General features: G+C 46.9%; 1 protein-coding gene across 1 annotated transcript in view; it reads right to left on the bottom strand.

Moving 5' to 3' along the window:
- The window catches only part of SLC47A1 (solute carrier family 47 member 1), a gene marked incomplete at its 5' end in the record, with an annotated part of 31,276 nt that overhangs the window by 3,716 nt on the left and 14,283 nt on the right, over nt 1-13,277 (bottom strand). Inside the window, 7 exon segments of the mRNA XM_087702838.1 lie at nt 2,641-2,773; nt 3,816-3,885; nt 4,303-4,378; nt 6,284-6,392; nt 7,872-7,939; nt 10,824-10,937; nt 12,710-12,807. Coding sequence (XP_087558964.1) covers nt 2,641-2,773; nt 3,816-3,885; nt 4,303-4,378; nt 6,284-6,392; nt 7,872-7,939; nt 10,824-10,937; nt 12,710-12,807 — 668 coding nt within the window.

Genomic DNA, 13,277 nt, shown 5'->3' with positions numbered 1-13,277 from the left:
GGGAGTGGAAGTCCTCCCCTCTTAAAGCATGCTGGCTGGGGAATTCTGGGAGTGGAATTCCACCCCTCTTAAAGCAGGCTGGCTGGGGAATTCTGGGAGTGGAAGTCCTCCCCTCTTAAAGCAGGCTGGCTGGGGAATTCTGGGAGTGGAAGTCCTCCCCTCTTAAAGCATGCTGGCTGGGGAATTCTGGGAGTGGAATTCCACCCCTCTTAAAGCAGGCTGGCTGGGGAATTCTGGGAGTGGAAGTCCACCCCTCTTAAAGCAGGCTGGCTGGGGAATTCTGGGAGTGGAAGTCCACCCCTCTTAAAGCATGCTGGCTGGGGAATTCTGGGAGTGGAAGTCCTCCCCTCTTAAAGCAAGCTGGCTGGGGAATTCTGGGAGTGGAAGTCCTCCCCTCTTAAAGCATGCTGGCTGGGGAATTCTGGGAGTGGAATTCCACCCCTCTTAAAGCAGGCTGGCTGGGGAATTCTGGGAGTGGAAGTCCACCCCTCTTAAAGCATGCTGGCTGGGGAATTCTGGGAGTGGAATTCCACCCCTCTTAAAGCAGGCTGGCTGGGGAATTCTGGGAGTGGAAGTCCACCCCTCTTAAAGCAAGCTGGCTGGGGAATTCTGGGAGTGGAAGTCCACCCCTCTTAAAGCAAGCTGGCTGGGGAATTCTGGGAGTGGAAGTCCTCCCCTCTTAAAGCAGGCTGGCTGGGGAATTCTGGGAGTGGAAGTCCTCCCCTCTTAAAGCAGGCTGGCTGGGGAATTCTGGGAGTGGAAGTCCACCCCTCTTAAAGCAAGCTGGCTGGGGAATTCTGGGAGTGGAAGTCCTCCCCTCTTAAAGCATGCTGGCTGGGGAATTCTGGGAGTGGAATTCCACCCCTCTTAAAGCAGGCTGGCTGGGGAATTCTGGGAGTGGAAGTCCACCCCTCTTAAAGCATGCTGGCTGGGGAATTCTGGGAGTGGAATTCCACCCCTCTTAAAGCAGGCTGGCTGGGGAATTCTGGGAGTGGAAGTCCACCCCTCTTAAAGCATGCTGGCTGGGGAATTCTGGGAGTGGAATTCCACCCCTCTTAAAGCAGGCTGGCTGGGGAATTCTGGGAGTGGAAGTCCTCCCCTCTTAAAGCAGGCTGGCTGGGGAATTCTGGGAGTGGAAGTCCTCCCCTCTTAAAGCATGCTGGCTGGGGAATTCTGGGAGTGGAAGTCCTCCCCTCTTAAAGCAGGCTGGCTGGGGAATTCTGGGAGTGGAAGTCCTCCCCTCTTAAAGCAGGCTGGCTGGGGAATTCTGGGAGTGGAAGTCCTCCCCTCTTAAAGCCTGCTGGCTGGGGAATTCTGGGAGTGGAAGTCCACCCCTCTTAAAGCAGGCTGGCTGGGGAATTCTGGGAGTGGAAGTCCTCCCCTCTTAAAGCAAGCTGGCTGGGGAATTCTGGGAGTGGAAGTCCTCCCCTCTTAAAGCAGGCTGGCTGGGGAATTCTGGGAGTGGAAGTCCACCCCTCTTAAAGCAGGCTGGCTGGGGAATTCTGGGAGTGGAAGTCCACCCCTCTTAAAGCATGCTGGCTGGGGAATTCTGGGAGTGGAAGTCCTCCCCTCTTAAAGCATGCTGGCTGGGGAATTCTGGGAGTGGAAGTCCTCCCCTCTTAAAGCAGGCTGGCTGGGGAATTCTGGGAGTGGAAGTCCACCCCTCTTAAAGCAAGCTGGCTGGGGAATTCTGGGAGTGGAAGTCCACCCCTCTTAAAGCATGCTGGCTGGGGAATTCTGGGAGTGGAAGTCCTCCCCTCTTAAAGCAGGCTGGCTGGGGAATTCTGGGAGTGGAATTCCACCCCTCTTAAAGCAGGCTGGCTGGGGAATTCTGGGAGTGGAAGTCCACCCCTCTTAAAGCATGCTGGCTGGGGAATTCTGGGAGTGGAAGTCCTCCCCTCTTAAAGCAGGCTGGCTGGGGAATTCTGGGAGTGGAATTCCACCCCTCTTAAAGCAGGCTGGCTGGGGAATTCTGGGAGTGGAAGTCCATCCCTCTTAAAGCAGGCTGGCTGGGGAATTCTGGGAGTGGAAGTCCTCCCCTCTTAAAGCATGCTGGCTGGGGAATTCTGGGAGTGGAAGTCCTCCCCTCTTAAAGCATGCTGGCTGGGGAATTCTGGGAGTGGAATTCCACCCCTCTTAAAGCAGGCTGGCTGGGGAATTCTGGGAGTGGAAGTCCATCCCTCTTAAAGCAGGCTGGCTGGGGAATTCTGGGAGTGGAAGTCCTCCCCTCTTAAAGCATGCTGGCTGGGGAATTCTGGGAGTGGAAGTCCATCCCTCTTAAAGCATTCTGGCTGGGGAATTCTGCGGGTTGAAGTCCACCCCTCTTAAAGCATGCTGGCTGGGGAATTCTGGGAGTGGAATTCCACCCCTCTTAAAATATGCCAGCTGGGGAATTCTGGGAACTGGGAGTGGAAGTCCACCCCCCTTAAAAACTGCTGAGCTTGAGAAACAGTATTTTAGGGAGTTTGCCTGTGAAACTGACTGCCAACAGATGGAGAGGGACCCACTGTGACTGCCCTCAAGGGATCTCAAAACACTGCTTGAGGCACATCTGGCTGGTGTTCCTAAGAATCCCACAGACCAAGCCAAACATCTGGAGGGCAGCTTGCAAAGGGAAACGGCATCTCGTGGCCGGCTCACCGATTACGCCCAGCTTGTACACGAACATCAGCGTAATCCCGATGGGCAGCCCAATGACGTAGTAACCCACGGCGTTGGCGATGGCGCCAATTTTCTGCTTGCCGGCGCCCCTCAGCACCCCTCCACAAGTGGCCTGGAGAATGGAGGTAGAGGAGGGGGGTTAGGGTACTGTTGTGGCCCGCCAGCGTCCAGCAGAGCTGGCAGCAGATTCAGACAGTGAGGAGGGTTGGGGAGGAACCTGGACCAGTCCTGGAGTCTGGGGAAGGCTTGGATGAGGGCTCCGTGTGGGAGGCAGAGAGGGGGCCAGGACCGTCTGACAGTTATCAGCTGCCTTCGGAGTCAGACATCAGTGGGGCAGAAGAACAGCTGGAGCCTGTTCCCAGTGTGCGCATGCGCAGAGTTGCCAGACGAAGGGAAGAGCTAAAGAACAGGGGTCGACTTGGGAGTAAGGCCACAGGTGGGCGGTGAATGGCCCCTCCCAGAGGACATAAAAGAGGAGCGAAAGGGGAGTGGAGTTTGCAGGAGGCAATTAGTTCCACTTGGGAGTAAGGCCACAGGTGGAGGGTGAATGGCCCCTCCCAGAGGAAATAAAAGAGGAGCGAAAGGGGAGTGGAGTTTGCAGGAGACAATTGGGTCGCTTCATTGGTTCGTGACTCTCCGAGGCTCCTTTCCAAGTTCTGCAGATGTCGGCCTGGCAGCTCCCCAAGCCCGATAAAGGTCCTGTGGTTGTGAAATCTCTTGAAAGACTGTTGGCCGGGACTTTGCTGGAGAGGAATTCCCTTTAAAACTAACTAAAGGGGTTTTTATCGGGACGAGGAATCGGCTTCGTGCTTTTGGGAAGCCTTGGTCAGAACAGTCTGCTCACAATTCATGTTCTGCCAATGCTAGGGCTCCCCTGAGGGCTAAAATCCAAATAAAAGCAGTCGTTAAAAAACATTTATCCAAGCGCTACGATTCTTAGCGGAACGGGATCCATTTGTAGCTGTGAGGACTAGAAACCTGCTCCTTTTAAAAGTAAAAAAAAAAACTTTATTAAAAGGTGGGTTTTTTTTGAACTTTTAAAAGGAGAGCAGGTTTCTAGTCCTCACGGCTATAAAAGTCCATTTGGGCGCCAAGAGCATCAGATTCCCCCCCCCCCCGCCAACCCACAGCTTTGCATAATGCCGGAAACTCACCGCCATGGCATCGAACAGGTGAAACGGTGAGAAAATCAGCATAACTTTGGCAACCAAAGCAACGATTTCTCTGTTGAAGGGAAAACATATAAATCGATATATTAGGAGATCCGAGTTCTAAAGTCGGCACGGGGGAAAAAAGTCGATTGGAAGAGATACAAGGAAGTTATTGGACTTTCGAACATCCATTTAGCGTCCGTTGGAAGTTGCATCAGCGCGTAAAAAAAAAAGATTTATGACCAATCCTCGCACTTACGACCATCGCATCGACCGACCCTGTGTGTGTGTGTGTGTGTGTGTGTGTGTGTGTGTGTGTGTGTGAGTGAGATCACAACTTTGGAAACAGTTTTAGTAAGCAGTTTTTGGCGATTCTGTCGCTAAATGACCGGTCGTAAATCGAGGACAGCCTGTACACACAGAGGCACGACAGGCAGACTCCCACCCTAACCTTCCTGGGGCAAAAAAAACCAACGAGGGAGGGTCTCACTTGTCGTCCGTGAAGATGTAGGCTACCACGTCCTTCAGGGCCGCCAGCAGCGCAGCGATAACCACAGCAAAGACTCCTGGGAAGGCAGAGAGGAGGGTGAGGGTCTTAAAGGGGGGTTCGGTGGGGGTGGGGTGGGGCAGGGGACAAGCGCTTCAGCCACCCCCGCTTCGCCGTTCTAAGGACCCCAAAGGATGCCTTGGGACGGGGGGGAAGGGAGGTCCGAGGCATTTTTCAAGTGGGGAGGGATAAATTGGGAGTTAGGGAAGCCAAGGAAGTCAAAGTAAGATTTCTTTCTTTCCCTCTCTCTATCCAAATTTATCTCTAAACCTATCTATCGAATTATCCTATCTATCTATCTATCCATCCACCCCTATCTCTATCCCTATCCATCCATCCATCCATCCATCCATTCATCCATCCATCCATCATCTAACCATCATTTATTTATCTATCATTATCCATCCATTCATCTATCTCAATCTATCTCTATCTTATCCTTTTATAATCTATCCATCCATTTCTCTCTCATCTCTCATCTATTTATCTATCATTATCCATCCCTATCCCTCTAACTATCTATCTATCTATCTATCTATCTATCTATCTATCTATCTATCTATCTATCTATCCTGTTTCCCTGAAAATAAGACCTCCCCAGATTATAAAACCAATTAGATTATCTATCTATCTATCATCTAACTATCATCTATTTATCTATCATTATCCATCTATCCATCTCAATCTATCTATATCTTATCCTTCGATCATCCATCCATCTATCCATCCATGTCTCTGTCCGTCCGTCCATCCATCCATCCATCCATCCATCCATCCATCCATCCATCCATATCTATCTATCATCTATCTATCTATCTATCTATCTATCTATCTATCTATCTATCTATCTATCTATCTATCTATCATCTATCTATCTATCTATCTATCTATCTATCTATCATCCATCCATCCATCCATCCATCCATTCATCCATCCTGTTTCTCCAAAAATAAGACCTCCCCGGATAATAATCCCAATCATATTATCTATCATCTAACTATCATCTATTTATCTATGATTATCCATGTATCCATCTCAATCTATGTAATACTTCTCTCTCTCTCTCTCTCTCTCTCTCTCTCTCTCTCTCTCTCTCTCTCTCTCTCTCTCTCTCTCTCTCTTTCGTTTCTCCAAAAATAAGACCTCCCCGGATAATAAATCCAATCAGATTATCTATCATCTGTCTATCATCTATTTATCTATCCTTATCCATCTATCTATATTTTATCGTTCTATCATCTATCCATCCATATCTATCTATATCTATCTATAATTATCCATCCATCCCAATCTATCACATACTTCTATCATCCATCTATCTATCTATCTATCTATCTATCTATCTATCTATCTATCATCTAACCATCATCTATTTATCTATCATTATCCATCCATCCATTTCAATCTATCTATATCTTATACTTTTATCATCTATCCATCCATTTCTCTCTCTCTCTCTCTCACATCTAATTCTCATCTATTTATCTATCATTATCCATCCATCCACCCCTATCTCTATCCCTATATATCCATCCATCCATCCATCATCTAACCATCATCTATTTATCTATCATTATCCATCCATTCATCTATCTCAATCTATCTCTATCTTATCCTTTTATCATCTATCCATCCATTTCTCTCTCTCTCATCTCTCATCTATTTATCTATCATTATCCATCCCTATCCCTATCCCTATCCCTATCCATCTATCATCATTATCTATCTATCTATCTATCTATCTATCTATCTATCTATCTATCATCTATCTATCTATCTATCTATCTATCTATCTATCTTATCCATCCATCCATCCATCCATCCATCCATCCATCCAACTATCTCTTATCTTCAACTCCCAGGATTCCCTGGCCCGGAATGAACTCCCCCCCTTCCCCTCCAGGGCTGAAAGAGACATACACACCAGAGCAAAGCAGGGCCATGATGCACGACCTCTTGGCCTGGTCAGCATCACCGGCACCCAAGGCGTTGCCCACCCGGACACTGGACGCTATGCTCATCCCCTGCGGAAGCTGAGAGAAAGCTTGTGTGAGTGAAGTCCTTGTTTTTTTCACTGGTTTGGAGACAAAGGTGATAAAATGGGGGGGGGGGGAACAACCATCTTGCTCCGCGACAGAAATTTCGGGCTCAATTGTGGTCGTAAGTCGAGGCCTACCTGTACCAAATTCGGTGTCAGCACTCCTTCATTGAGTAATTAGGAAAGAAAACCACAAGACTCCATTGATAGAAATCAAGTGTACTTTTACTAATTATAAATGATCAGAAGCGTAGCGAAGCGAAGACTGATTATTTAGGCGCGAAAGCGAGTGATATATAAAATAACCCATTCCCCACCCCTTGGCATCCCAGTTTGCAGTCCAATCGTAATTCTCCTAAGTGTCAGGTGCGAGATAACTTCGAAAGGCATCATGAAGATGGAATGTCGGTGCCGTTGGCCTTGGCGGGAACCTCCTCCGCATGCGCAGTCCGACAGGCAGCAGAACTCCAGAATCTTCCTCCAGCACAATTAGTAAACCCCCCCCCAAATACCATGCCCCCCCTCCCCGTTTCAACGGCAGCCGAAGCAGCAGCAAAGCAGAGGCTGACATCCGGTGAGTTTCAAAGCAGCTGAGTGCTAAAATAATCCTGTAAATCTTTATTTTCTTTTTTTTTTAACATTTATCATTCTTACACATTAATTATTTCATTTAATAGGTTATAATATACGGTTTGGGTTGCTTTGTTTACCATCCCTTCCTCCTGTTATAACACCACCTTATTTTCCCTTTCTTTTCTCCCTCCCTCCCTTCTCTACTTTCTTCCTTCCTTCCTCCTCTCCTTTCCCTTCCTTCTTCCTGTACCTTTCTCCTACTCCTGCTCTTCCTCATCCCTTTCCTACCCTCTCTCATCCTCTTTCTCTCCTTTCCATCCTCCTCTCCTTACCTCTTTCTTTCCACCCTCTCTCCCTTCTCTACTTTCTTCCTTCCTCCTCTCCTTCCCCTTCCTTCTTCCCTTGCCTCTCCTTCGCTCCTACTCTTCCTTTTTCCCTTCCTACCCTCTTTCCTTCCTTTTCTCTCCCTTCCATCTTCTTTTCCTTTCCCTTTCCTTTCTCCCTCTCTCCCTTCTCTACATTCTTCCTTCCTCCTCTCCTTCCCCTTCCTTCTTCCCGTACCTTTCTCCTGTTCCTGCTCTTCCTCTTCCCCTTTCTACCCTCTCTCCTCCTCTTTCTCTCCTTTCCATCCTCCTCTCCTTACCTCTTTCTTCTTTCCCCCATCTTCCTTTCATTTTCTCCTCCTTTTTCCCTTAAAAAGTCAATAAATAAATCTTTATTTTCTATCAATCTTTTTAACCCCAGCAATGACCAGCTGAGATTTGCTGCCTCAGGAGACACCTCATCCCATAAGCCTTGAGATGCAACAAGAAATTCTCCATTTTACGTAATGCTCCCTCCTTCTCACGGTCTGCCGTGGATATTCCTCCTTCCCCTCCCTCCGAATTTAGCAAATTCTTACCAGGTATGCGATGGTCGACAGTTCGTAGATGATGGACTGAGCGCCTAATTCCACCGTACTCATTAACCCTGAGAGGAGAGAAACGTGGTGGAGATTCAGAAGAGTTGCACCAAACTGTGAGATAAGTGCCGTATAAATTCAATATATAGAATAGCAGAATTGGAAGGGACCTTGGAGGTCTTCTAGTCCAACCCCCTGCCTAGACAGGAAACCCTATAACGTTTCAGACAAATGGCTATCCAGCATCTTCTTAAAGACTTCCAGTGTTGGGGAATTCACAACTTCTGGAGGCAACTTCTGTTCCACTGATTCATTATTCTGACTGTCAGGAAATTCCTCCTCAGTTCTAAGTTGCTTCTCTCCTTGATTAGTTTCCACCCATTGCTTCTTGTTCTGCCCTCAGGTGCCTTGGAGAATAGCTTGACTCCCAAATCTTCTTTGGGGCAACCCCTGAGATATTGGAAAACTGCTACCATGTCTCCCCTAGTCCTTCTTTCTATTAAACTAGACATACCCAGTTCCTGCAACCGTTCTTCATAGGTTTTAGCCTTAATAGAATAAGAGTTAGAAGGGACCTTGGAGGCCTTCTAGTCCAACCCCCTGCTTAGGCAGGAAACCCTACACCATTCCAGACAAATGGCTATCCAACATCTTCTTAAAGACTTCCAGTGTTGGGGCATCCACAGCTTCTGGAGGCAACTTCTGTTCCACTGATTAATTGTTCTCACTGTCAGGAAATTCCTCCTCAGTTCTAAGTTGCTTCTCTCCTTCATTAGTTTCCACCCATTGCTTCTTGTCCTGCCCTCAGGTGTCTTGGAGAATAGTTTGACTCCCTCTTCTTTGTGGCAACCCCTGAGATATTGGAAGACTCCTATCATGTCTCCCCTGGTCCTTCTTTTCATTAAACTAGACATACCCAGTTCCTGCAACCGTTCTTCATATGTTTTAGCCTCCAGTCCCCTAATCCTCTTTCTTGCTCTTCTCTGCACTCTTTCTAGAGTCTCCACATCTTTTCTACATCGTGGTGACCAGAACTGGTTGCAGATATTCCAAGTGTGGCCTCACCAAGGCCTTATAAAGTGGTATTAACCCTTCACCTGATCTTGATTCCCTCCCTCTGTTGATGCAGCCTAGAACTGTGTTGGCTTTTTTGGCAGCTGCTGCACACGGCTGGCTCCTATTTCAGTGATTGTCCCCTAGGACTCCAAGATCCCTCTCACAGTTAAATAGCAATAATAAATATGCAGGAAATATCATTTGTCTGCAAGCAAGATCTGGTGGGATCACAAAATAGACGAGAGTTGTGAATTTTGTCCTCAACGTTTGTCATCAACAAAGTCATCAACATTCAATTTTGCAGCGACTGGGATTGTTGGGTGAGCAGGTACAAAAACAGCCAGGGAAGCCTCATCAGTCAAATAGGAGTGCTGGTTTATCACCAGCTTATCAAATATTTAGGAGGCGAGGTCTTAATAGCCAGCCGTCAGCATCCCAATCAACCTCTAAAAAGCCACACACAACAGGCACCATATTGTATAAACCACACACAAAACAGCCCAAACCACACACAGTGTTAGATGGACGTTGCCTGAGGTTGGGCTCCGGCACGAATCCAAAAACTTGTCCCGGTGACCAACCCGGATCGGATCCTGCAACATTATCCCGAGACACGTACATTGGCTTTCATTCATAAAACACATCAAAAAAATGAAGAAGCTAAATTGCTCTGCTGTCTTAGAATTCGCTAAACAACCGTGTCCCTCACTTAACGGCTGTCCGCGATTCACTTAACAACCGGGGCAAGGAAGGTCGCGAAATGGGGGCAGGGCTCGCTGAGCAAGTATCTCGCTTAGCGACGTACATTCGCGGGCTCAGTCGCGGTGGTAAGTCGAGGACTGCCTGTATAACACCACCTAGACCAGAGGTGGGTTCCTACCAGTTCGCACCAGTTCGGTAGAACCGGTTGGTCAAATCTACCGAACCGGTTAGAAGAGGTTCCACCAGTGGACCCGGAAAGCAGGCCACATTTACAGAAGAGGTTCCGAAAAATTTTTGAAACCCACCACTGATACACACACACACACACACACACAGACTCACACAGAGAAAGAGAAAGAAAGGAAGAAATAAATAAATAAAAGAAAAAAAGAAAGAAAAGTGAGAGAGAGATGAAAGAAAAAAAGGAAAAAGGGACAAAGAGACAAAAGGAAGGAGACAGAGAGAGAGAGAGAGAGAGAGAAAGAGAAAGGAAGAAATAAATAAATAAATAAAAACAGAAAAAAGAAAGAAAAAGAGTGAGAGATAAAAGAAAAAAAGGAAAAAGGGACAGAGAGACAAAAGGAAGGAGAGAGAGAGAGAGAGAGAGAAAGAGAAAGAAAGGAAGAAATAAATAAATAAAAACAGAAAAAAGAAAGAAAAAGAGTGAGAGATGAAAGAAAAAAAGGAAAAAGGGACAGAGACAAAAGGAAGGAGAGAGAGAGAGAGAAAGAGAAAGAAAGGAAGAAATAAATAAATAAAAACAGAAAAAAGAAAGAAAAAGAGTGAGAGATAAAAGAAAAAAAGGAAAAAGGAACAGAGAGACAAAAGGAAGGAGAGAGAGAGAAATAAATAAATAAATAAATAAAAACAGAAAAAAGAAAGAAAAAGAGTGAGAGATAAAAGAAAAAAAGAAAAAAGGGACAGCGAGACAAAAGGAAGGAAAGAGAGAGAGAGAGAGAGAGAGAGAGAGAGAGAGAAAACACATGGCCGGCAAGCCACTCCCACCAGGTCACATGGCTGGCAAGCCACTCCCACAAAGGAGGCCACACCCACAGAGTAGGTTCGGAAAAAAATTTGAAACCCACCACTGACCTAGACGTAGCAGCAACTCGCCGCCCAGAGAGACAGCCAAGAGGCCGCCTGGTGGGTGGGTGGGTGAGAGAGAGAGAGAGAAAAGGGTCAGGGGGGTCTCACCTGCCAGGAAGCTGCCGATCTCAAAGGTCCACCATTCGATGCAGATCATGAACATGCTGGGCAGGGCGAGGCGGATGAAGGGCCCCCATTCCTGCAAACACTCCATCGTCCAGCCTGCAAGAGAGGATGGTTGCCATCTCAGGGCGAGGGGACTCTGCGTCTCTCTCTGTGTTGGGCCTACCTCTGTTTGTCTGTCTGATATTCTGATATGATTGTGATATTATTCTGATATTCAATCAGAATAATAGAGTTGGAAGGGACCTCGGAGGTCTTCTAGTCCAACCCCCTGCTGAGGCAGGAAACCCTACACTGTTTCAGACCAGCCTCTTCTTAAAAGCTTCCTGTGTGGGAGAAGTGTCTGCGTTTGTGTCACTGTGTGTTTCTACGTACATTTGGTCTCCACGATGTGGAAAACATGCGGAGATTCTGGAAAGAGTGCGGAGAAGAGCAAGAAAGAGGATGAGGGGACTGGTGGCTGAAACATACGAGGAACGGTTGCAGGAACTGGGTATGTCTAGTTTAATGAAAAGAAGGACCAGGGGAGACATGATAGCAGCCTTCCAATATCTCAGGGGTTGCCACAAAGAAGAGGGAGTCAAGCTATTCTCCAAGGCACCTGAGGGCAGGAGAAAAAGCAATGGGTGGAAACTAATCAAGGAGAGAAGCAACTTAGAATTGAGGAGAAATTTCCTGACTGTGAGAACAATTCACCAGTGGAACAGAAGTTGCCTCCAGAAGTTGTGAATGCCCCAACACTGGAAGTCTTTAAGAAAATGCTGGATAGCCATTTGTCTGAAACAGTATAGGGTTTCCTGCTTGATCAGAGGATTGGACTAGAAGACCTCCAAGGTCCCTTCCAATTCTGCTATTGTATTGTATTGTAATTGTATTAATGAAAAGAAGGACTAGAGATGACATGATAGCTGCCTTCCAATATCTCAGGGGTTGCCACAAAGAAGAGGGAGTCAAACTGTTCTCCAAGGCACCTGAGGGCAGAACAAGAAGCAATGGGTGGAAACTAATCAAGGAGAGAAGCAACTTAGAACTGAGGAGGAATTTCCTGACAGTGAGAACAATGAATCAGTGGAACAGAAGTTGCCTCCAGAAGGTGTGAATGCCCCAACACTGGAAGTCTTTAAGAAGATGCTGGATAGCCATTTGTCTGAAACGGTATAGGGTATCCTGCTTGATCAGAGGGTTGGACTAGAAGACCTCCAAGGTCCCTTCCAACTCTGCTATTGTATTGCATTGTTTGTGTGTCTCTGTTTGTCTATGTCTGTCTGTTTGTGTGTCTATGTAGCTATGGTGGAGCAGTGACTGTGTTTTTGTGTCTGTGTGTGGGTGGGTGTCTGTCTGGGTCTGTTTGTGTTTATGTATCTATGGTAGAACAGTTCTGTGTCTGTGTGTGTGTGTGTGTGCGTCCTTGTGTGCGTGCGTGCGTGTGTGTGTTTCCTTGCCTATGTCTGTTTGTTTGTGTGTCTTTGTATCTGTGGTGCAGCAGTGTCTGTCTGTCTGTCTGTCTATGTCTGTTTGTGTGTCTATTTGTGGTGGAGCAGGGTCTGTGTTTGTGTGTCTATTCATCCCTGGTGCTTCAGTGTGTTTGTGTGTCTATGTCTGTTTGTGTGTCTGTGTGCGTGCGTGCATGTCTGCGTGCCTATGTTGTGTCTGTGTATCCGGTGGGTGTCTATGCCTGTGGATTAGGATTATTGTACCCCACCCAGAGTCACCTTTGGGGAGATGAATGGCCATATAAAAATGGAATAAATAAATAACTTTCTGAAAACACAAAAATAAGAGAGAGGAACCAATGTCTTCCCAGCTGTTCCAGTGATTCTCTCAACGCTCCCTCCTTCCACAGGACGCAAAAATATTCCTCTTTTTCCTACCTCCCCAGGTTTCCTTATGGATTTTTTTCCACCAGACGAAGAGAAAGAGCAGGAAAGCCTGTAGGTTCTGTGAAAGGGTGTTGGCCCAGGCTGATCCTCTGCGGGAGAGAGAGAAAGAGAGAGAGAGAGAAAGAAGGAAAGAAAAAGAGAAAGAAGGAAAGAGAAAGAAGGAGAGAAAGAAGGAAAGAGAAACATAAAGAGAGAGAGGAAAAAGGAAAGGCAAAAGAGAGGAAAAGAGAGAGGAAGAATGAGAAAGAAGGAAAAAAAGAGAAAGAGGGAAAGAGAAAGAAAGAAGAAAAGAAACAGAGAAAGAAAGAAAGAAGACAGGCAAGAGAGAGGAAAAGAGAGGGAGAAATAAAGAGAGAAAGGCAAGGCAAGAGAGAGTAAAAGAGAGGGAGAAAGAAATAGAAAGAGGGTGAAAGAGAGAAAGAAGGAAAGAAAGAAAGAGAGAGAGAAAAAGAGGAAAGGCAAGAGAGAGGAAAAGAGTGGAAGAAAGAAAAAGAAAGGGAGAAAGAGAGTGAAAGAGAGAAAGAAGGAAAGAAAGAGAGAGAGAAAGGAAAGGCAAGAG

The sequence above is a fragment of the Thamnophis sirtalis genome, unplaced genomic scaffold (genome assembly GCF_051295495.1).
Source record: "Thamnophis sirtalis isolate CommonGarterSnake01/CBP01778 unplaced genomic scaffold, rThaSir2_p1.2 scaffold_17, whole genome shotgun sequence".
In the NCBI taxonomy this organism is placed as follows: domain Eukaryota; kingdom Metazoa; phylum Chordata; class Lepidosauria; order Squamata; family Natricidae; genus Thamnophis; species Thamnophis sirtalis.
Note: the sequence above shows the minus strand (reverse complement) of the source record. Positions and strands in the feature narration are given on the sequence as shown.